The sequence below is a fragment of the Vulpes vulpes genome, chromosome 12, assembly GCF_048418805.1.
Source record: "Vulpes vulpes isolate BD-2025 chromosome 12, VulVul3, whole genome shotgun sequence".
NCBI lineage: Eukaryota > Metazoa > Chordata > Mammalia > Carnivora > Canidae > Vulpes > Vulpes vulpes.
The window spans coordinates 137,273,681-137,294,709 of record NC_132791.1 but is presented as its reverse complement, the minus strand read 5'-3'; the positions used below and the strand labels follow the sequence as shown (position 1 = coordinate 137,294,709).

Sequence of the window (21,029 nt, the reverse complement as noted above, 5' to 3'; positions counted from 1 at the left end):
CGTTACAGACCAGTGTCAGACTTTGTGAGGGCCCACTGTGGCCTCAAATACTCTTTCCAGTCTCCCCTCTCAGCGACCCCCTCCACCTGACTCTCCATTCCCACTGAGGTGGATTCTTGCTATTGATTGGTATAGACATTGTCTATACCTTTCTGTCTTCATGACCATTCATGCTGTCATCCAGCTGGTGACTTCCCTGAGCCTACCTTAAATTTGGATAATAATGTGCATCCCAAAGGATTGACATGAGCATACATCTTAGAGGGTGCAGGTGACAAGGTGTCTGTCCAGGTAGGAGCTGGATGCTTCTGGTAAAAGAGACTTAATGCCCTCCCCACTTCAGCTTCTGCTCTATGAGCAATGTGGATTTGATCCAATGATGTTAACTCCCTTTTCTGCATTTGGGAAATGTAGATGGTGACACCCCCACCTCACCAAGCTGCAGTGAGATTTAAGGGAGGGGGTGTGTGATAAAAAGGTCTTTCTCAATTAATATTTAACAGATGAGAAATGAGAGTGGGCATGCACAAGCTTTGTTATTGTCCTGGCCTCACATCTACAGTCTGCAGGCTTCACAGGCTTGCAGGGAGTCTTTTTGCTACTTTAACTATCTTAAGCTTGTTTTCCTCCTCAGAAGTGCAGATGAGAGGGACAGAATGGTGTGGAAGATAGAGGGCCTGGCCAGGAACCCAAAGACCCAGATTCTTGTTCCCATTCTTCACCTGCTAGCTGTATGCTCTCAGGAAAATCTATAGAATCCCTGGGGGGTCCTGTGTCCCCTCATTTTGAGTAGTTAATGTTTATGAGGTACATGACTGGGAGGGCTTTCCTGAGCCAGTTTAGGGGTGTTCTCAAAGACCTGCCCTCATGTGGGGCTCAGTGTCTCTACCTTTAGGATCGGCCATTCTGGAGCATGGTTGCTAGATCTCTGAACTCATGTTTAGGAGATTTCTACATTTTACAACCCAAAGTCCTGGCTGGACCATGCAGACTCTATGCCCTCCAGGTCTGGACCTTTGCTAATCTGAGCTTCCCCAGAATCCTACCTGCACATGTAGTGCCCTGGGAAATTAATTCCAAATACTCCCAATGGAAGGTCACGCCTCACCCCCCAATCACTGTGACTGTCATTTCCCTACAGGTGCAGCCTCTGCTTGGTGTAAGAGGCATGCCTCCTCTATCGCTATAGTTCAGGGCTATCTTGCGGAGGAGTCTCTCTGAAAAGCAGTTTCAGCAGATTCTTGTCCAGGATGGGAAAGCTGTGGACTCCATCCTGTGAGGATGGTGTACCTGACCAACAGGAAGAGGGGGTCGGACTTTGCTGCATTGCCATCAGGATGTTTTGACAGCAAAGGGTCAAGCAATGGAAAGCAACCGGGCAGACAGACCATCACTATTCAGAAGAGCAGCTGGAAGCATCTTGAATGGCTGTGGCCTGGAAAGGAACCTGGAATTTTAAAACAGAGGCTTCCCAGGGGCTGGCAGATAGTATCTTAAGAGCATTACGACATGGCTTTTTTCTGGAAGTGGATCTATCCTGCAAGATTCAGGGGACATTCTTTTTGATCCCAAGAACAATGGATATAAAGCCAGGGCCTGCAAAGTAGTTTTCTCTTGGCCTCCCTTCCTATGCATGCTGGAGTCATTATATAACATTTTGTTCAAGATGTTGAGCCTTCTCTGACCCAAACGAACCAACTCAGAAACACGCCCTGGGAAATGATGTCAATGGCAAACAGAACTCTACCTGGCTAATGTCCTTCCTCTCGGATCCCGTGGCATCCTGTTTACCTGTTTATGAGGCTCATGGATCCATGTGAACTGTGCCTTTGCCTGAGGGTTTGGTGTTGACTATTGTTTTACTAAGAATGGAAGGGACTGGATCATCACTAAGCCTTCTGGGGCATCTTGGAGCAGATGGACTCACTTGGAAAATGTTGGCAAAGTCTCTGAGGTTGAAAACGTAGTGGAATTTGATCGCTGTGGGTAGGAACGTGGTGGCGATTTTCTGGTGGAAGGTCAGGGCCAGGCTGATGAGCTGGGGGATAGATTTCTGCAGGGACACTGGGAAGCGCCCAAGCATTAGATGCTGAGTCAGGATGGTGCCGTAGATGGATGCCAGGGCATCTGGTCCCGGGAAGGAGAGGGCAAGTATACTGAAGTGGCGCTGCGTAAGGGAACAGGCATGTGAGTTAGAGTTGGAATCGACTTTTGGGCATTTGGGTAAAACAGCAAATAATTCTTATAAGGGCTTGGGGTTTTATATTCTGGTCACACTCCTCACACTGAACCAAAACAAAGGCTGAACCTAAATGATTGGGGGAGTGATGGGCTTTGGGCCTTCCGTTGAAGATGCCAATAGGTAGTAGGAAGAGAACGGAGCTGGAATTCAGAGCATCTGAGTTCCAACCAGTATTTGATACTTAAGATCCATATGACCGCAGGAGAGTCATTTCATCTCACTGAAGGTTTTCTACTCTGAAGAATGGGCTAAATCAGGTGGGCTCCATGGCCCCTTCCAGCTCAAAAACCTTCACAGGTCTAGAAAGGTCTTTGTCTCTCTAGAAATGCAAATCAGCATCCTGTATGATTTGCCACTTTAAGAGGCTGGATGGGGGAAGGGACAGTTATTACTTATCATTGAGTGATATCAGCTCTGGTGAGGTAGAATTTATTTAAGATTGGGTACCATGGTTCCTCCCATACCTGAAGCCGTGGGTTGATGGTGAAGCTGCCTGCAGTGGGGTTCATACAGGAGACATACTGCACATTCCTGATCTCCTTCAGGGACAGCTTATTCCGATCATACCTGGAACAGTCAGAAACCATGGTGAAAGGTAGGTGAGGGCCCAGGCAGGTGAGTGCCTTGTCAAAGTGAGGACGGATGTGTCCTATCATTCACGTGTTTGGGTAGTTTAAAAAAAAAAAAAGTCTAGATCCATTGGTAGAGAATGAAAAAGGACAAGAGCCTGGGCCAAAGTCCTGAGGGATCCAACATCTATGGAAGTAGCGTAGGATAAAGAAGCCATAAGGATGGACTAAGGGGTAGGGGAGAAATGAAGAGCGTGAGACACCCCAGACCCTGTGAGTTGTTCTGAAAGAGACAAAGGCTGTGAAGGCATGTAGGCACATGTGCACTACACAGGGTGTGAGCTGTTAGCACCTGCGTACATGTTCAGAGCTACAGGACCACAGTGGGGGGGGGGGGGGCAGGAGTGGTTAGCTCTGCTTTGGGGGTTTGGAGAACGCAACTTTTGAGATGAATGTTGAAAAAGAAAGTAGGCATTTTTTGGGGGGAGGGGGAGTGCTCAGGATCTTCCCTGACCACACTTCCTATGTAGGCATTAACAACCCTGTCTGAAAGAGCACCCCAGAAACAGAATTTCGTGAGGAACGAGGTTTGCCATGGGGATTCTCATTTGGTACCAGCACTCAGCTGTGGTCTTTGCCTCCAGGGAAACAGCCTTCAGCACTGCCTTAGGCCTCCCCCCACCACCCCATGGGCCCCAGTCCTTTTACATGGGTGTTCTTACCAGTGGCCATAGTCCAAATGCTGCCTGATGATGGTGTGGGGCTGCACGGTCCCATAGGCATCCACCTCGGGCATGTTCATGTCATCAATGAAATAGATAAGCTTCTTGTTGCCTGGGGGGCCATAATTTCTTCCAGCCTTCTTCTCTAGAGGCTTTTCCAGGACAGCTGAAGAGATGAGTCAGTTAGTGAGGGAGGGAGGTCCCAACCTCAGATGTCAGCACTGAGACATAACAGGTGTCAAGGGCAGGCTGACCATGACACAGCATGCACTTGCCTGCAGACAGCAGCAGTCACTACCAGATCCAGACCATTCTATGGGACCAGAGGTGAAGCTGGGAATCACCTGGAATCACCTGGTAGTAAGGGCGACTGCATCACCCAGGTGTTCAACACCTGGCTGTGTGCCGTGTCAGGTACGATCTCATTTACAAATGCGTATGATCTCATTTGATCCTTGCGATGTCAGCACAAGATTAGTAGTATCATCCCATTTTACAGATGAGGACACTCGATGCCCAAAAGTACAAGGTACTTTTCTAAGGTGAAGCCAGGACACAGGTCCAGAGCATATATATTACAGAGCCCACACTCCACTTATCTTACTTGCTGTGGTCCCCAGGTTTGCTTATAGAGTAGAAACAGAGGAAACCTTCACAGTCTCTACCTGGTACTCTACCCTCAGGGAAATCTACGCACACATGTGTCCTGGCTAGAGCCGGCTTCTCTAGCTAAGGCAACATGGGGGCACAGAAGCTGTGGCTCCCATAGCAGGGTGGGTGGAGGCCCTTTCCATGCCTGGGGGATAAGGCCTAGGGGCTACTGGACAGTTTGTCAGCAGAGTTCCCGGAGAATTCACCTCCCTGACGGGGAATGGGAATAGCCACCCCAGAGAATTTACCAGAAGCTTTCCAGCATTGCAAAGGGCTCCTCCACTGCCTTTGGGTTATCAGGCTCCTAGCAGAGCATCTCAGTGCCTTTCTGGAGACTTAGCTACAGACTGCCTTCTAGAATTTTTTCTTCAAACAACACCGCTGTCTAGCCTGACAGGACTTGTTTAGGACAACCTTGAGTAATGGAGTGGAGATATATGTACTTTTTTTCCCCCCAATAAAGCAATTAAATATGGCTTGCAAGAACCGACACTTCAGGGACCCCTGGGTGGCTCAGCGGTTTAGCTCCTGCCTTTGGCCCAGGGTGCGATCCTGGAGTCCTGGGATCGAGTCCCACGTCGGACTCCCAGCATGGAGCCTGCTTCTCCCTCCTCTTGTATCTCTGCCTCTCTCTCTCTCTCTCTCTCTCTGTCTATCATGAAAAAATAAATAAATAAATAAATAAATAAATAAATAAATAAATAAATCTTTTAAAAAAAAAAGAACCGACACTTCTTATTACAGCTGGAAGCTCTAAGAACCATCTGATTCCTTCTTTTGAAAAACAAGTTTGTAAACAAGGAGAAAGTGTCAATAGACATTTGGAGGTGACAGATAGGAAGACAAGTTCCTTCAAGAAGCTTGAATATTCTAATTTTCTGGTCCTGAGTTAAATTAAGTGTTTCAAATATGAATTAGATTTAAATTTAATTAGCATCAATTAACATACACTATCAACCAATTAATCACCCAACACCTTTTCCCCCCTAAAGATATAACAACTATATATGAGATCTGTCAAAATGAAATATAATTAATGGGCTGCCAAGGACATGTTTTTGAGAACAGTCCTTCTAGGAGGAAATTCTCTTCTTAGGGAGACTTGTTTTCTTTTCCCCCTCCCCCAAAGCAGTGATATTCAAATCAACCCCTGGAATGAAGCAGACCCCTATAATTTGGGTTGATTAAGCTCTTTATGCTTCTAAAGGATTACTGAGGAGAAAAGCATGTCAGTTAGCAAGAAGTGGGCTTGGAATGTGGTGGATCATCCCAAAAGGATCATGTGGAGTCCTCCAGGGAGGGAAGACCCTTTCAGGAAAGACATCCAAATTCTTGGATGAAATGGGGGTTCAGTGATTGCAGACAGAACTGGAGAAACAGAAGTGGATTTCAGTTTTAGCAAACATGCTGGTGAAGGCACTCAACACATGAGAAGTGTAAAGGATCATGATTCTCCCCCTGCACTTCTGGGTCCTGCATTGTTGTAAACAAGGCCCGAGAGTCAAGCCCATTCCTGGCCCAGAGTTCACCCGCTCCATCTTTTAAAAAACATGTTTAGTTATTTATTATTTAGAGGAAGTGAGTGAGCACAAGCACGAGTTGGGGAAGAGGTGGAAAGAGAGGGAGAAAGAGAATCTCAAGCAGACTCCCTGGTGAGTGTAGAGCCTGATGTAGGACTCGATCTCAGGACTCTGAGATCATGACCTGAGCCAAGATCAAGAGCTCGACGCTGGGCAGCCTCGGTGGCTCAGCAGTTTAGTGCCGCCTTCAGCCCAGGGCCTGATCCTGGAGACCCGGGATCGAGTCCCACGTTGGGCTCCCTGCATGGGGACTGCTTCTCCCTCTGCCTGTGTCTCTGCGTGTCTCTCGCCTCTCTCTGTCTCTCACGAATAAATAAATAAAACCTTTAAAAAAAAAAAGAGCTGGACGTTTAACTGACTGAGCCACCCAGGCATCCCCATCGGCTCCAACTTACTGAACTTCTCTGTATGGACTGGCCTGGCCCTCAGCCTGTGGCCATGTCCTGCACTAGTGGCCCTCTGCTTTTATTCATATCACTCCTCCTGCAATATTTCAGCACCATCATACACTCAAAGAGCAATTTCAGTTTCAAAGTCGGTTCCCATCTGTTCTTGTTTCACTGTCCCCACCGTGACCACTGTCCCCACCGTGACCCCCACTTTGCCCGTTGGCTCCCACCTGCTAGGTACAACATCCTCCCAAATGACCTCCTTGCTTTCGCCCTGGATCCATTTACTCTATAATATTCTCAAAACAGCAGACAGGAGTACAATAGTCAGATGTAAATCAGCTCATACCTCAGTCTCCTGCTTAAAACTCACCTGGGGAATTCTATCTCACCAGGGGCAAGAGCCAGTCTGCTCATGTCTCCAAATCTTGCGTCTCTGTTTTTCTCTCCGATGCACTCCTGTCCATTCTCTGCTCGAGCAGTCCTGCTCTCATACACTCGCTGCCACGGGGCCTTCGCTCTGGCTGACGCCTCTGCCTGCAATCCTTTCTCCCAAAGGCCAGCATAGCTTATTCTCTCACTTCCATCAGGCATTTATTTGCTCAAATGCCATTTCTTAATGAGCCCTGCCCTACACAAGGGCTAAAATTAACCTCCACTCCCTGTGCCTGCTTCATTTTAAAATTTCACTTAGGGGATCCCTGGGTGGCGCAGCGGTTTGGCGCCTGCCTTTGGCCCAGGGCGCGATCCTGGAGACCCGGGATCGAATCCCACGTCGGGCTCCCAGTGCATGGAGCCTGCTTCTCCCTCTGCCTGTGTCTCTGCCTCTCTCTCTCTCTCTCTGTGTGACTATCATAAATAAATAAAAATAAAAAATATTTAAAATTTCACTTAAAATGCTATGTATTCATCTTATGTATTATGTTACCCCCTCCACACTATAAATTCCATGAGAACAGGAATCTTCTTCTGGAACCCCAGAGAAATGTACTAGAACATTACCTAGCACACAGTAGGGTGTCTGAAAGATACTTATGAACAAATGAATGAACTTTATAACAAAACCCATGAATGGCAAAGAGAGATATATTATCATGATTTTGTAACTAAGAAAACAGACACTGACACTAAGGTAGGTTGCCAGCCTTGTGGGAATTAGGATCCAGGTCTGTAGATCCTGATTCTAGTGCTTCTTTTGTATCACTCAGGGAGAGAGCCTTTGGATGCCTTCACACTGCAGTCCCTGTCTAAGGCTACCCTGGCCATTCCCAGCCTATAGATTCATCAGGTCTTTGAACTCAGAGCAGGGTGTCCATTCACTTGTGGTGCATCACTAAAGACCTGGTTCTCTACGGAGTCAGTGATATGCATGTATCACTGAGCAGCCCTACCATGTATTAAAAATCTTTTAGCAAATGAGAAAACTGAGGCTTCGAGAAAATCCAGGGCTCTATGCCGGGTCTTACAGCTACTGAATGGTCAAGCCAGGACTCCAACCTCGGCCACCTGGGGTAGCTGGTACTGCGAACCACTTGAACATTTTCACAACACGGCTTCTGCCCTTGAAAAATCCCCAGTTTGGAGAACTCACTGCCTGACCACACTTTTGACAGAGATCATTAGTAATTAATCATGTCTGACTTTGTAGTGATGTTCCTTTTCTTGGAAATATTTCCCGTCCACATTATCTAGTTTCTCATGTGTTAAGACATTTCCATTATATTGGAAGGGCTTTGCATTTATTCTTTCCAAATAGAATGTCCTCTGTATGATTGTAAAAAGAACACATATTCATTATCTAAAGATTAATAAACACAGAAAATCATAATGATGAAAATGAAAATTATCTGGGATTCAATCACCTCACAGGAGCTATTAGTTTCAATATTTTGGTGCATTTCAACCTAGTCTATTCACTCTGTTCAATTTTCCCTTTACAAAATCAGAGTTATATTGCATATTATGCTCATATACATATATGTTTTCAATCCAAGTATTGTATACTTGCTCTTAACCAAAAGGTTGAAGAATGATTCAATCCAAGTTTTGTAAATATCATTATATAATAACATATCCTCCTAAAATATGATTTTAATTGCTGCATTGTGTTCCATAATTTGGAGGTACCAAAATTTATGGGATGGTTTCTCCATTGTCTGAAATGTATGCAGTATTCCATTTTTTTTAATACTCTGAAACTACTCTCACTCATCCTGAGCAGAGTGCTCTGCCCATGAGGTGACAAATTTTTCATGATTTCATTTTGTGTCATCTCCTTTTTGAAAGACAGTGAGGCAGGTGGACAAGAGCTGCCTATCTGTAATGATGTAAGTGTGATGATGCTCCTCTGAGGTTGACAGTCTAATTAGATCTATTCTGGTCCTGTCCAACCTTAAACTTTTAATGAATAGTTTATGGAGATCTATATTACACAAAGATTCAGATGCCTGAGCTCCTATCTAATTAGTGTAATTAAGCACTCAAATATTTGTTAAACTAATAATTTAAATCACAGGTGGATGGTAAGAGAATTCCAAATTGTGAGGCACATCATCTTGAACCTCCTCTTTTGATGCTGCAAATATGAGCCCATTGATGACTCAGTCCATTTCTTAGCTTCTTCTTTTTCCCTTTCTAGACCATCCTGTCTATAGGTCCCTGAAAATTCCTTTAGTTTTAAAAATTACTTGTATTTTCTAAAAGAATGAGAATAGGCTTCAAGTATTTGGAGGGCCATGAAACAGACCAATTAAGAGAATAAACACAGATTCCAAAACAATACAGGAAAAGAAACATATTTGGACTCATCATCTAGGATGACACCATTACAGTAACCAAATAAAAATGTATTGCATGCTGTTCTTTATGAATTCCCTATCTGAAATCTCAGAGCTAAATCTGTGTTTAATTACAGCAACCATGTCATCCTGGATTACTGGAATAAATCCACCTCTCATTTGGTATGAAAAATTTTTCCAGGCATGAAATTCTAAAGGGCATGTATTATGGATACTCACAAAAGAAATACCAGGGTACAGAATGGGCATGGTCTTCAAATGGGTTTCACAGGAGATCTAAAAGTTACTTAAAATGATTTCTTATCATCCTGACCCTCAACAAAGCCTGAAGGTGGATCATTAAATTGAAGTTCAGGAAAGGAAATGAAAGCAATGCAGTGGGTTTGTGGGGGTTTCAGGAGCTGGGGAATGGGATGTGCGTGGGTCCCTGCCTTCCTCAATGTGAGGTGTCGGTGTTCTAAATCTGTGCTCTGGGCAGCTTTTGGAGAGAAGTCAATAGAAATCTGACATCTCGATGAATACCTGAAGGGCCTATTTTATTTACTATCAAAGGGAAAGATATCCATGTGCTCTAGATATCAGATGAATGGAAGCAAAGTTGGCATTCTATTATGGAAAACCAGAAGCAGGACTTACAGTCTTCTTATCAAAGCAGAAGGCGGCTGTAGCTCGATGAAATAAGATAGCTTGGCTATTAACTCATTGTGTGACTTTCAGGGAAGTCACTGAACATCGGTAAGCCTCATTTTTCTCATCTCACAAAAATGGAGACTATCAGATCTGTGTTGGACACCATTTGCAAGTTCTTTCTTTTTAGTCACTTTCCAATTGGGGTGGCCAGGTTTCAAATAGCAACACACACACACAAGCCATTGGGGGATCCTGGAGAGCTGTCATTTCCTGACCTGGGCGCTACCTCTCCCCTTCATCTTTTTCTTTTTTTCCATTTGGAATGCAGATGTGATGGCTGAGCAGTGGTCATCCCGCCACCGTGAGGAAGCAGCTAAGAGAATAGATATTATAGCATTGATACCATTGAGCCATTGATTTAGCATTAGCAACTGCCTACCTTAAGACTTCTTGTTGCATGGAAAAAAATGTTCATGTCATTGCTGTCAGATTTTGTGCTGAGTGCAGATGAAGGCATTACTGACACTGTCTCATTGGATGGGGAGGGTGAAATGAACCAAAGGGGTAAGACCCTTAGCCCAAGTTTTGGCACAGTATAAACATTACATAAAGCACATGGTATTTACACTGGTGAGCCATATTAATGCTTTGGAACACAACCCATTTTTTAAAAAAGATTTTATTTATTTATTCATGTGTGTGTGTGTGTGTGAGAGAGAGAGAGAGAGAGAGAGAGAGAGAGAGGCAGAGACACAGGCAGAGGGAGAAGCAGGCTCCCTGTGGGGAGCCTGATTTGGGACTCAATCCCAGGACCCCAGGATCACTGACCTGAGCCAAAGGCAGATGCTCAACCACTGAGCCACCCAGGTCCCCAAAGCCCCACTTGTTCTTAAGAGAGTATTGGATCTGCATTTAGAAAAGTACTTGGTGGAGACCCCAGAGCTGGAAAAAATGAAAGACAGGAGCAGTGCAGAGAGTATCAAGCAGGTGCCTCCTTCTATAAAAGAAAGTCTCATTTTGAGAAATGAGGCATTTGATGGGCTCGCCAGATGAGTGAACTGTAAAATATCCCCCACAAGCCCCATGAATTGACCTGCTGGGCTGGGTCACTGCCTATTTGAAAGTTGGAGACTCTCTCACCAAAACATTTTTGTTTTAGTATAGTTAAAGTAAAGCCCCCTTTCGAAGCAGAAGAGTTTTGCTTGTGTTCCTTTGTTTTGGCAGTCGGGGCTTCGAAATTATTGCATGGTATTTATAGATTCTTAAATTCAAGAGGGATTTGATATTATTATAATAATAGCTTCTGTTTACTAAGCCCTTATTGTATGCTAGGACTCATTCTGAGCATTTTACATATTTTATCTTGCTATTCGAGAAAGAAAAGAATGAACTGTTGATATGCTCAACAACATGGGCAAATCTCAAAATCATGCTGAGTGAAAAAAGCCAGACCAAAAAAAAAAAAAAAAAAAAAAGAAAAGAGTGCATATTGTGATTCCATTATAGACAATTCGAGAAAATGCAAATTAATCTTTTGTGACAGAAACAGGTCAGTGGTTGTCTGGGCACAGGCAGGGTGGAAGGGTAAGGGGGGGGAGGAACTTTCAGAGGTGATGGATATGCTCATTATTTCAACTGTAGTGATGGCATCATGGGTGTGTAAATATTTCAAAACTTATCAAATTGTATACTTTAATATGTGCCATGTGTTGTATGTCAATTATAACTCAATAGTGCTTTCTAAAAAGGTAAAGTGTCAAAAAAATCTGCTATCTTTAGTGGGAAAATGGATAAATAGGCTGTGATTTATTCACACAATGGAAATCTGTGCAGTAGTGAAAACCAATGAAATAGATTTACATGAGGGGACATCTGGGTGGCTCAGTGGTTGAGTGTCTGCCTTTGGCTCAGGTTGTGATCCTGGGATCCTGGGATCCTGGGATCGAGTCCTGCATCAGGTTCCCCATAGGGAGCCTACTTCTCCCTCTGCCTGTGTCTCTGTCTCTCATGAATAAATAAATAAAATCTTTGAAAAAAATAGATCTACTTGTACTAAAATAGACAATGATTAAAAAAGTAAGTTGCTAAAGGAAGTTACAGTATGATATATATTTAAAATATAACTACAACACAACATTGTATATTTTTATGAGTACATATATGTACTAACAGTAAATTTGCATCTTTGCATGTGTCTGTTGGCCATCTGGATGTCTTCTTTGGAAAAATGTCTATTCATGTCTTCTGCCCATTTTTAAAATTGGATTATTTGTTTTTTGGGGTGTTGAATTATATAAGTTCTTTATATATTTTGGATACTAACCCTTTATCAGATACATCATTTGCAAATACTTTCTCTCATTCCATATGTTGCCTTTTAGTTTTGTTGTTTCCTTCTCTGTGCAGAAGCTTTTTATTTTGATGAAGTCCCAAGAGTTTATTTTTGCTTTTGTTTCCCTTGCCACAGGAGACATATCTAGAACGAAGTTGCTTTGGCTAATGTCAAAGAGGTCACTGTCTGTGCTCTCCTCTAGGGTTTTTATGGTTTCAGGTCTCACATTTAGGTCTTTCATCCATTTTGCTCAACATCACTGATCATCAGAGAAATACAAATCAAAACCATAATGAGATATCACCTCACACCCATCAAAATGACAAAAATCAACAACACAAGAAACAACAACATTCTTGTGTTGGCGAGGATGTGAAGAAAAAGAAACCTCCCTGCACTGTTGGTGGGAATGCAAACTGGTGCAGCCACTGTGAAAAACAGTATGGAGCATCCTCAAAAATAGAACTACCCAAGATTCAGTAATTGCGTTACTAGGAATTTACCCAAAGGATACAAAAATAATGATTCAAAGGGATACGTGCATCTTGATGTTTATAGCGGCTTTATCTACAATAGCCAAACTATGGAAACAGTTTGGCCACCAACTGATGAATGGATAAAGCAGATTATATATATATATATTCTATATATGTATAGAATAGAATATTACTCAGCCATAAAAAGAGTGAAATCTTGACTTTTACAATGATGTGGGTGGAGCTAGAGGGTATAATGCTAACTGAAATAAGCCAATCAGAGAAAGACAAATACCATATGATTTTACTCATATGTGGAATTTAAGAAACAGAACAAAGGAGCAAAGGGGGAAAAAAAGAGATAAGCAAACCAAGAAACAGGCTCTTAGCTATAGAAAACAGATGGTCACCAGAGGGGACGTGGGTGGGAGGATGGGTGAAAGAAGTGATGGGCATTAAGGAGCACACTTGTGATGAACACCCGGAAGGCTGTATGGAAATGCTTAATCACTATACTGTACACCTGAGACTAATATTACACTGTGTGTTAACTGGAATTTAAAAACTTTTAAGAAAAGGCATTAATTTGGAATGACACACATCAACTTTAGTATTCAAAGAGGGGCAAGAAGGAGGATGGGGGTGGTGTGCTGGCTGTACTTGCAACGCTAAGATTCACTGCAAAAATGATACAATTTTAACATCTATGAAACCTGGGTGGTGGGTACATGGGCATCTGTTATATTATTTTTCTGTACTTTCTTGCATGCTGGGAAAATTCCATAATTTTTAAAAAGTTTAAATAATTCTCCAGCTCTCTGTTACCATCTAGTTCCCCCTGCCAGGGGCACCTGCTGTTATCAATTTATTGTATGTACTTCTGGAGATCTTCTAAGTATATATAAGCATAGATATGTGAGTGATATATATATATATATGTATATATATATGCACATTTTATGTATCTCTTTTTTGTTTTTCCTTCAAATTTGTATTTAAGTTCTAATTAGTCAACATAGTGCAATATTGGTTTCAGGAGTAGAATTCACTGACTCATCAGTTACATAGCATCTCCAGCGCTCATCACAAATGCCCTCCTTAATGCCCACCACTTATCTAGTCCATCCTCCACCCTCCTCCATCAACCTTCAGTTTGTTCTTTTCTTTTAAAAATTTATTTATTTATTTATTTATTCATGAGAGATACAGGGAGAGAGAGGCAGAGACACAGGCAGAGGAAGAAGCAGGTTCCATGCAGGGAGCCCAATGTAGTCCCAGGATCACAACCTGACCCTAAGGCAGACACTCAACCCCTGAGCCACCCAGGCGACCCTCTTTTTTTTTTTTTTTCTTTTAAGTAGGCCCCAGGCCCAGTGCAGAGCCCAAGGTGGGGCTTGAACTCATGACCATGAGATCAAGACCTGAGCCAAGATCAAGAGTCGGACACTCAACCAACTAAGCCATCCAGGTGCCTCTTGTTCTGTCTTTATATCTTTTAAATATGACATTTTTGGGAGCACACAATATACTGTTCTGTATCTCGCTTTTTTTGTGCAACAAAGCTTTGAACAGAGTTCCAAATCTATTCACAGAGAATGTCCTCATTCTTTGTAATAATGCTTCACATTTCATCATATAGATAATTAGGCTATTCCTACCATGTGCCACTACAGACACGTTATAATTGCACATTTTGCACACCTATCTGGGTGTACTACCTGCCCTTTGATGCAGACTGCTTCACAATACATTCAATATTTTCGTAATTATGCAGGGTCTTGAGCATGACCAGCAATGAAGACACTTGGCTGAGAAAGAGGGTTGGGATCAGGATGTGGGTGGGGGCATCTGCCTCTTGTTCAAGGCCAGAGTAGTTACCCTAGGAGTTCTTGTATCTCCTTTTTGAAATTCTCTGTGTCCTTTTGGATATCAGGTTTCTTGCTACCACTTTTCTAAGTGTCATTGGCATCTTTTTTCCTGCCATTTTGTTGTTTCTAAAATGTTTTAGGGGCACCCGAGTGGCTCAGTTGGTTAAACGTCTGCATTCGGCTCAGGTCATGATCCCAGGGTATGGGGATCAAGCCCCGCCCGAGTCGGGCTCCCTGCTCAGTGGAGAGTCTGTTTCTCCATCTCCCTCTGACCTTCCTCCCTGCTTATGCTCTCTCCTCTGTGTCTCAAATAAATAAAAATCTTTAGAAAAATAAAATGTTTTAGGCTAAGAAGCCCAATAAAGTTGTTTGGACTGTGACCAAATCAAGAGGCAGGAGGTTCCCAGAAAGGGAATTCAGCATTTTTTTCAAAGTCAAGGGTATGAGCTCTGCAGTGAGGACTCTTGGGGCATTTATCCTGTTACCCTGGGGCTCTGGGTGACTCCCTGGTTCCTTGTTCCTTCTAGATAGGTTAGGTTAGAGATCACTGCTTCATCCATCCCTAGTGTGGAGGATGGATGGGACCAAGAGGCCACTGGGAAATTCACAAGATGCAGAAGCATTGTGTCTAGCTGCAGTGAGGGGCCAGTATCATTCTGGTTCCATCTGATGGCAGTCTGACTCTTAAATAATTCTCTGTGCTTCAACAAGAGAGAAGGGGAAAATCCTCTGGCTTAGGGGCCCAGAATAAGAGAGAGAGGTCCAGGCAGTGCAAACAGCTCATCTCCTTTTCCTCGATTATGTTTTGATTCATTATTTAAGGTACTTTAAAAAAATTTTAATTAATTAATTAATTAATTTATTTATTTATTTATTTTTTAAAGATTATTTATTCATTCATGAGAGACACACACAGAGAGAGAGAGGGAGAGAGGCAGAGACACAGGCAGAGGGAGAAGCAGGCTCCATGCAGGGAGCCTGACATGGGACTCGATCCCAGGTCTCCAAGATCATGCCCTGGGCTAAAGGCAGTGGCGCTAAACCGCTGAGCCACCCGAGCTGCCCAAGGTACTTTTTTTAAACTAAGAATCCTTATAATAGGATCCTAGAAAACAACTCCTCCAAAATACTCGAATGGCACCACTAATGATAACAGTACTAATAGCAAACATTTATTTCAGTTTTCAAAATATTTTCTGGCCAGGGTGGCAGTATAACCTCACAATTAAGAGCACAGGCTCTGAAGTCGGACTGTCTGGGGCCAAACTCCATCACTTACTGTGTGGCCTATGGTAGCTTATTTAACTTCTCTCTTCCTTGATTTTCTTATCAATAACAGAACGATAATGCAAGGCCTTATTTCATGGGGCTATAAAGGATTAAATAATTTAAATATGTGTAAAATTCCAGTCTCAGGTTGGTGCCTGACATATACTTGGTGAATGTTTGATAAATGCCAGTTGTTGATGTGAGCAGAGAGGTAGTAGCGTAAGAATTGGAGTGAATGGGCAAAACTGATAATCTGATCAGTCACTAGACTCTAGGCTTACAAATAAGTGAAGAGGCATGTCTTGCCATGAGCAAGAAACTCTGGAAGGTAGACAAAACAGTGTTCAGACATGAGCCAGCCATGCATATGAAGTCTGCTTGCAACCACTACAGTGCATGAATGTGATGTGGCCAGGCCATGATGGATGCGGCCAGGCCATGAAGATAACATGGCGTGCCATGATGGTGGCTAAGGTCTCACGGAAGAAGGCTGCAGCCAGTGGTTTACTGGAGCTGCCTCTTGAGAGCTGATTGTTACAACTGAGGTAGTTCTGCAAGATGGATTTCTAAACACAGTCATTATTTAAACAGTAAGTTCAATAACCTTACTAGTTAAATTACATTGAAAACAAGGGTAAAGATATTTAAATCTCATCACATCTGAATTATTTTACCTCACTTTACCATTATCTGTGCTGCTGAAGCTATTTCTTGTCTACTGTATCTGGGAAGTGGAAATACCACGAAGGGTGAGCTACTGCCTTCTCTGTTCACGGACATTGCACTGGCAGCTTGAAATTGGTCGCGGTGAGGGTATTTACACTATAGAAGTTGGGACAGGTTTGGTTGCTCATGTAGATTTCAGAAAATGCTGGATTAAAAAATTTTAATCATGCAGATTAAACTTAAAAGTGCCTCATGCCTGTAGCTGTTTACACTGTGAGGAGCAACAACAACAAAAATGGCATCCTCTTTGGCCATTCAAACAGAAGATGCTCAAGTATGTCACTGACCAACTAGTGAACTCCTGACATGAGTCCTCATCATGTCTCGTTGTCTTGTTATGTTAACATGGGAACTGCAGTCGCTTGCTGGGTTCTGACTGGGATGTGGAACATCCACACATCCCTGTGAGCCCAACAGGGGAGGAAGCCCAGAGGCTCACTTGACAAAGAGGTGTAGAAGAATCTCTCTGTCGGGATGCCAGGGCCTAATGGCTCTGAGAGGCAGGGAGCAGATTAGTGGTGCTCCCAGCAGCACATGGAGAAGGGCCAGAATGGTCGGGAGGAGGGAGAGAAGTGAGCTGTTCTCTATGCAGGAGTCAGGGACATGGAATGCGTCAACACTGAGCTGACTGACTCTGGGGTTCTTGCTGAAGGGGGCCACAGAAGGTCTGGGTAAATGAAGCCAGTCCAGGCTGAGCAACGGACAAAGTGAAGCTTGTTTTGCAAGTCTGCTGGCCTGAGGCCTGGATGTCGGACAGGCGCAGTGCCAGGCTCACATTCTGCATGCTACGCTATGGCTTATAATCACCAGTGTGTGAACAGCCTGGAGCACGGAATTCCTGTCAGTGATTTTGCATTTGGGGTGTGGGCACATGCTGGGGTCTCACGTGGGAAGCACAGCCGAGTTATGGTGTGAGGAACAAGAGTAGGGTGCTCCCCCGCCTTGCAACCCCTCTCATGTTGTCAGGAGCCTGGCTTGGACACCTCGCCAAGAGGAAGCTGCTTCTAGGGTTAATGTGGTGAGTGTTTCTACATAAAAGGAGACCCTACTCTTAACAAGGGTCAGGGAGAAAGTGGTGCTGGCAAGGGGGAAACTTTGTCAGTGAACCTCTGACCCTGACGCCACACCTGGAGGACCCATGTCCCCTCGGGAGCTCAGCATGTCAACTCCCAGTGGAAATCACCCGCTGTGTGCTTCCACCAACCTTGCCACTTGATGGCTGACCTTGGGCGATTTTTACCCAAGCCTCAGTTTTCCTATTTGTCCGAAGAAGGGTGAAGGAAATGATCTCAAGAGATGCTTCGAGAGCCAGCGGTCTACAAGCGGGTGGCCATCCTTCTGTGGGTGTCAGCTTTCCTTGGCATCAAAGTACTGAACACTGTTCTGTATTGAACTCCTGGCCCAGGAAGGAGGTAAGAGACCAGGGAAGAATGTAGGAGACAGGATGAGAAAAAGTATGGTGCTAAGGGTGCTGGAGGAGTGAAACAGAGGTGCCATGGAGGAGAAAGGAAGGGAGAGGCAGGAGAGGAGTATGGGCACAGGGGCCAAGCAGGTGCCCAATGCTTTACTCCAGCTCCATGTCAGGGCGCGTAGCTACTCAGACACCCCCACCCTCCCCTCCATGTGCCCCAGGCCCTCACCTTGCAGCATTGCTGACGTGGTGTAGTAGTTAAACGGCACGTGTTTCACCAGGTGTTCCTCAGTGTCGAGGCTGGCCAGCTTGCTTCCCACCAGCACCGACTTGCCCGTGCCTGCGGCCCCCACCAACATGACCGGCCGCCGCAGTGCCATAAGCCGCTCCATGAAGTAGCACACTCGGATGGTTTCACTTGTGTGTACCAAACAAGCCTGCAGGGAGAATGTGATGAGTGTGCCAGGGGCTTGTGGGAGAAACAGGTGTGTTGCAAAATGTTCTGGAGCATTTCTGAAGAGGTGTGGTGGTGCTGGCTCCCTATGCCAGGCAGGAGTGACTTTGGTCACATGCACAGTAAGACCATTCCACGACTCCATTCTCTGGTGGAGAGCATCCCCTCCCTCCCCTGCCAGCTCTGTCTGACTCCCTGCGGCTGCTCTGTTGTGTTTGAGAACCTTCTGCCCTGCTCTTTCCCCTGCTCTGCCCCCAAGGAGGCTGGTGGAGTCTAATCAAGTTGCCTAGTCTTTGGGGGAATCTGTGGCTTTTTGCACCTAAGATTTCCTCCTGAAAAGTGTGCAGCTGGGGATGACTGGCTCCTGCAAAGTTAAAACACTTGGTCGCCAATAAGGGGCTGGCACTAAAGCCACTGCAGATCCTTGGCGCCACTGTACATACATCCTTTGGTCACTCAGCCACACTCACCTGCAGAGGCATCTCGGGGTCAAATTCAAACTGGGGGATGAGCTTGGACCAAGGCTCAAATTTCTTTGTCTCTGGGTCTATGTAGTAGTCAAAGATGGTTCCCTGGGAGGGGAACTTGATGGTCTTGAACTCCATCAGCCACCACTTGCTGAACTCTGCCCGGTAGTCCACAATCTGCCCAAACAAAGCAATCAGGAGGTGGGGCTCTCCATAGCTTCAGAAGCCTGGACAGGCTGCCCTAGCATCAGGCAGGTCAGGGTGGGGAACGTGGGGAAGGATGATGCTTCCCTGAGGATCAGCCCTAACAAGACACAGTGGCATGGGGGCCAGCCCTGAGCAGGTGCGCATGCCACCCCTTGACCATGTGGCTGAGCTGCCCTGCCACTGTACTAAGTGTCCTTATGGGGTGCAGGGAAGGGGGTGTAAGAACAGAGAGGAGACTGGGGGCTCGTGACCATAAGATGGGCAAACATGGCCAAGAGCTCCTGAAGAGATATATGGACCCCCATCCTCCCAGGCTGCCGAGACTCAGAAATTCCGGGGTGACAGTCGGGGATAGAATGAGTAACATGGTGGCCATTGACATCTGGGGGTACAGGGTGGTGGAGTGAGAAGAGCCTCATTTCCCTCATCTACAAAATGAGCAACCTAGAAAAAAGGACTTATAAGGTGCCCTCACAGAATTTCTAAAATGTAGGAGCAGCAAAGACAAAGCCTTATTTTGTGTAATTTACATGCGTACATATTAGATCATGTATCATACATATTACACGCACACACATTAGATCAGGAGTCCCTCAGGATAAGACTGTGCCTCCCATGTACTCACATGGTCTTATTGTGTCCCAGCCAAAACATCCAACACATATGCACATGTGCATGTGCGTGCACACACACACACACACACATGCACACACCCGCCATAGCATACCCACTTACTACTGGCAATAAACCCATTCTTTGAACATACAGACCTAGAAAAAATTCCAAAAATGAAAACTTAAAAAGAGACCCATATTGGACATTTTAGGACCTATTCCTGGAGGGCAGAACAATGATGGAGTTGGAAGTCTGGACAGACAAGCAAGCCCGCCCTGTGGCAGTGAATCTGGATTTGCAGAGAGTGGCACTCCTTGTTTTGTCACCTACTGGGTAAGTAGGATTGAGTTCTTTTGCCCTATTATTTATTTTTTTTAAGTTCTTTCTTTTTTTTGTTGAAAGATTGTTTTGAATTCTTTTACTTTAGAATGAGAACAGAAACAAGCCCTAAGAGACGGATGGCTTTGCTTGCTGTTCTTCTGATCTGATTTCCGATGAAGGGGGTGCTCTGTCCTCTTGATACTGTGCTCTGCGATCAGAAGCCTTGGAAAACCTCATGGATAAAATCCTTCAAGACTTTTCACTTCCTATAAACAACCTGGTTCTAGATTTATATGGAAAATCCAAGGCAAAGGCCACCTCTAGAAAAAAGGAGGTTGGATGTATCTTCTTTCTCTACCTCCAGTTCCACCTTGAGCTCCTTGGTCAGGTAACCAGCTACACTGCCCGTTGGGCTGGACCAGCATCACCTCCTCTCCACTACCTGGCACTTGGCCTCACCTCCATTATAATTGGACACTAAAGACAAGGTCACCTCTGTTGAGTCAACCAGCAGCTCTTTCTCAGTTCAACTCTTCGGGTGTCTCTTCAGCTATGACCTTTCAGACATCACAACACCTTTGGATTTGGACAGTCCTGCCGCCCCCTTCCTGCCTTTGAACTTGATGACACTAAGGCACATCTGTATATTTGTAAAAGAGTTTGGGCTATAGCATCATCTCATCTGATCCTCACCATGCTCTGAGTTACCCTGGCTAGTACAAATTTTTCCTATTTTATATACGAAAAGACAAAAACTCAAAAGGATGGCCTCTGGAAGCCCATGGTGGAGCTGGGAGTTGGACTCAGGTGTTTGGTTTCCCGAGCTGGTGCCCTCTGAGAGACCATTTCCTGGGACCCCTGCAAAGTATTTAGTAACAACCTCCTTTTTCCTTTGGAGCTTCTAACTCACGTACGGGCTGCATATTGAATTTCTGCTTTAACGACAGCTTTACAAACATCAGCACCACTGTGTGTGTGTTCTCGAGGTGGGTATTTTGGCCAGCTTCCTATTTTTCTACTTACAGCATTATTTTTGGTGTTTAGCTTGAATGCAGCTTGTGGAGGGGTCTGGGGCATTCCCTGCTGCTAAAAGCTTTCTTCCTTGTCTTCTCCCCATGCAGTAGCATGGCTGCCTACAGCTCCAAGCGCTCCAGAGCCCAGGACGCCTGGAGGGATGCTTTCTCCTGGGCTTTTAAAAAGAGTTGAGTGGATTTAAATTTATACTGAGATAGAAAAATTGACCAAGTGTCTTCATCCTGTTTCCCTGCTACCTGCTAAGCACCAACATGGTGGCAAAGCCCA

At 44.7% G+C, this 21,029-nt stretch overlaps 1 protein-coding gene across 1 annotated transcript in view; it reads right to left on the bottom strand.

Moving 5' to 3' along the window:
- The window catches only part of DNAH9 (dynein axonemal heavy chain 9), a 325,725-nt gene that overhangs the window by 148,924 nt on the left and 155,772 nt on the right, over positions 1-21,029 (bottom strand). Inside the window, exons 37-41 of the mRNA XM_072730369.1 lie at positions 18,588-18,761; positions 17,893-18,100; positions 3,534-3,699; positions 2,707-2,809; positions 1,928-2,167 (exon numbers count right to left, since the gene is read on the bottom strand). Of these exons, the coding sequence (XP_072586470.1) occupies positions 1,928-2,167; positions 2,707-2,809; positions 3,534-3,699; positions 17,893-18,100; positions 18,588-18,761 (891 nt within the window). The remainder of the gene's footprint in view (positions 1-1,927; positions 2,168-2,706; positions 2,810-3,533; positions 3,700-17,892; positions 18,101-18,587; positions 18,762-21,029) is intronic.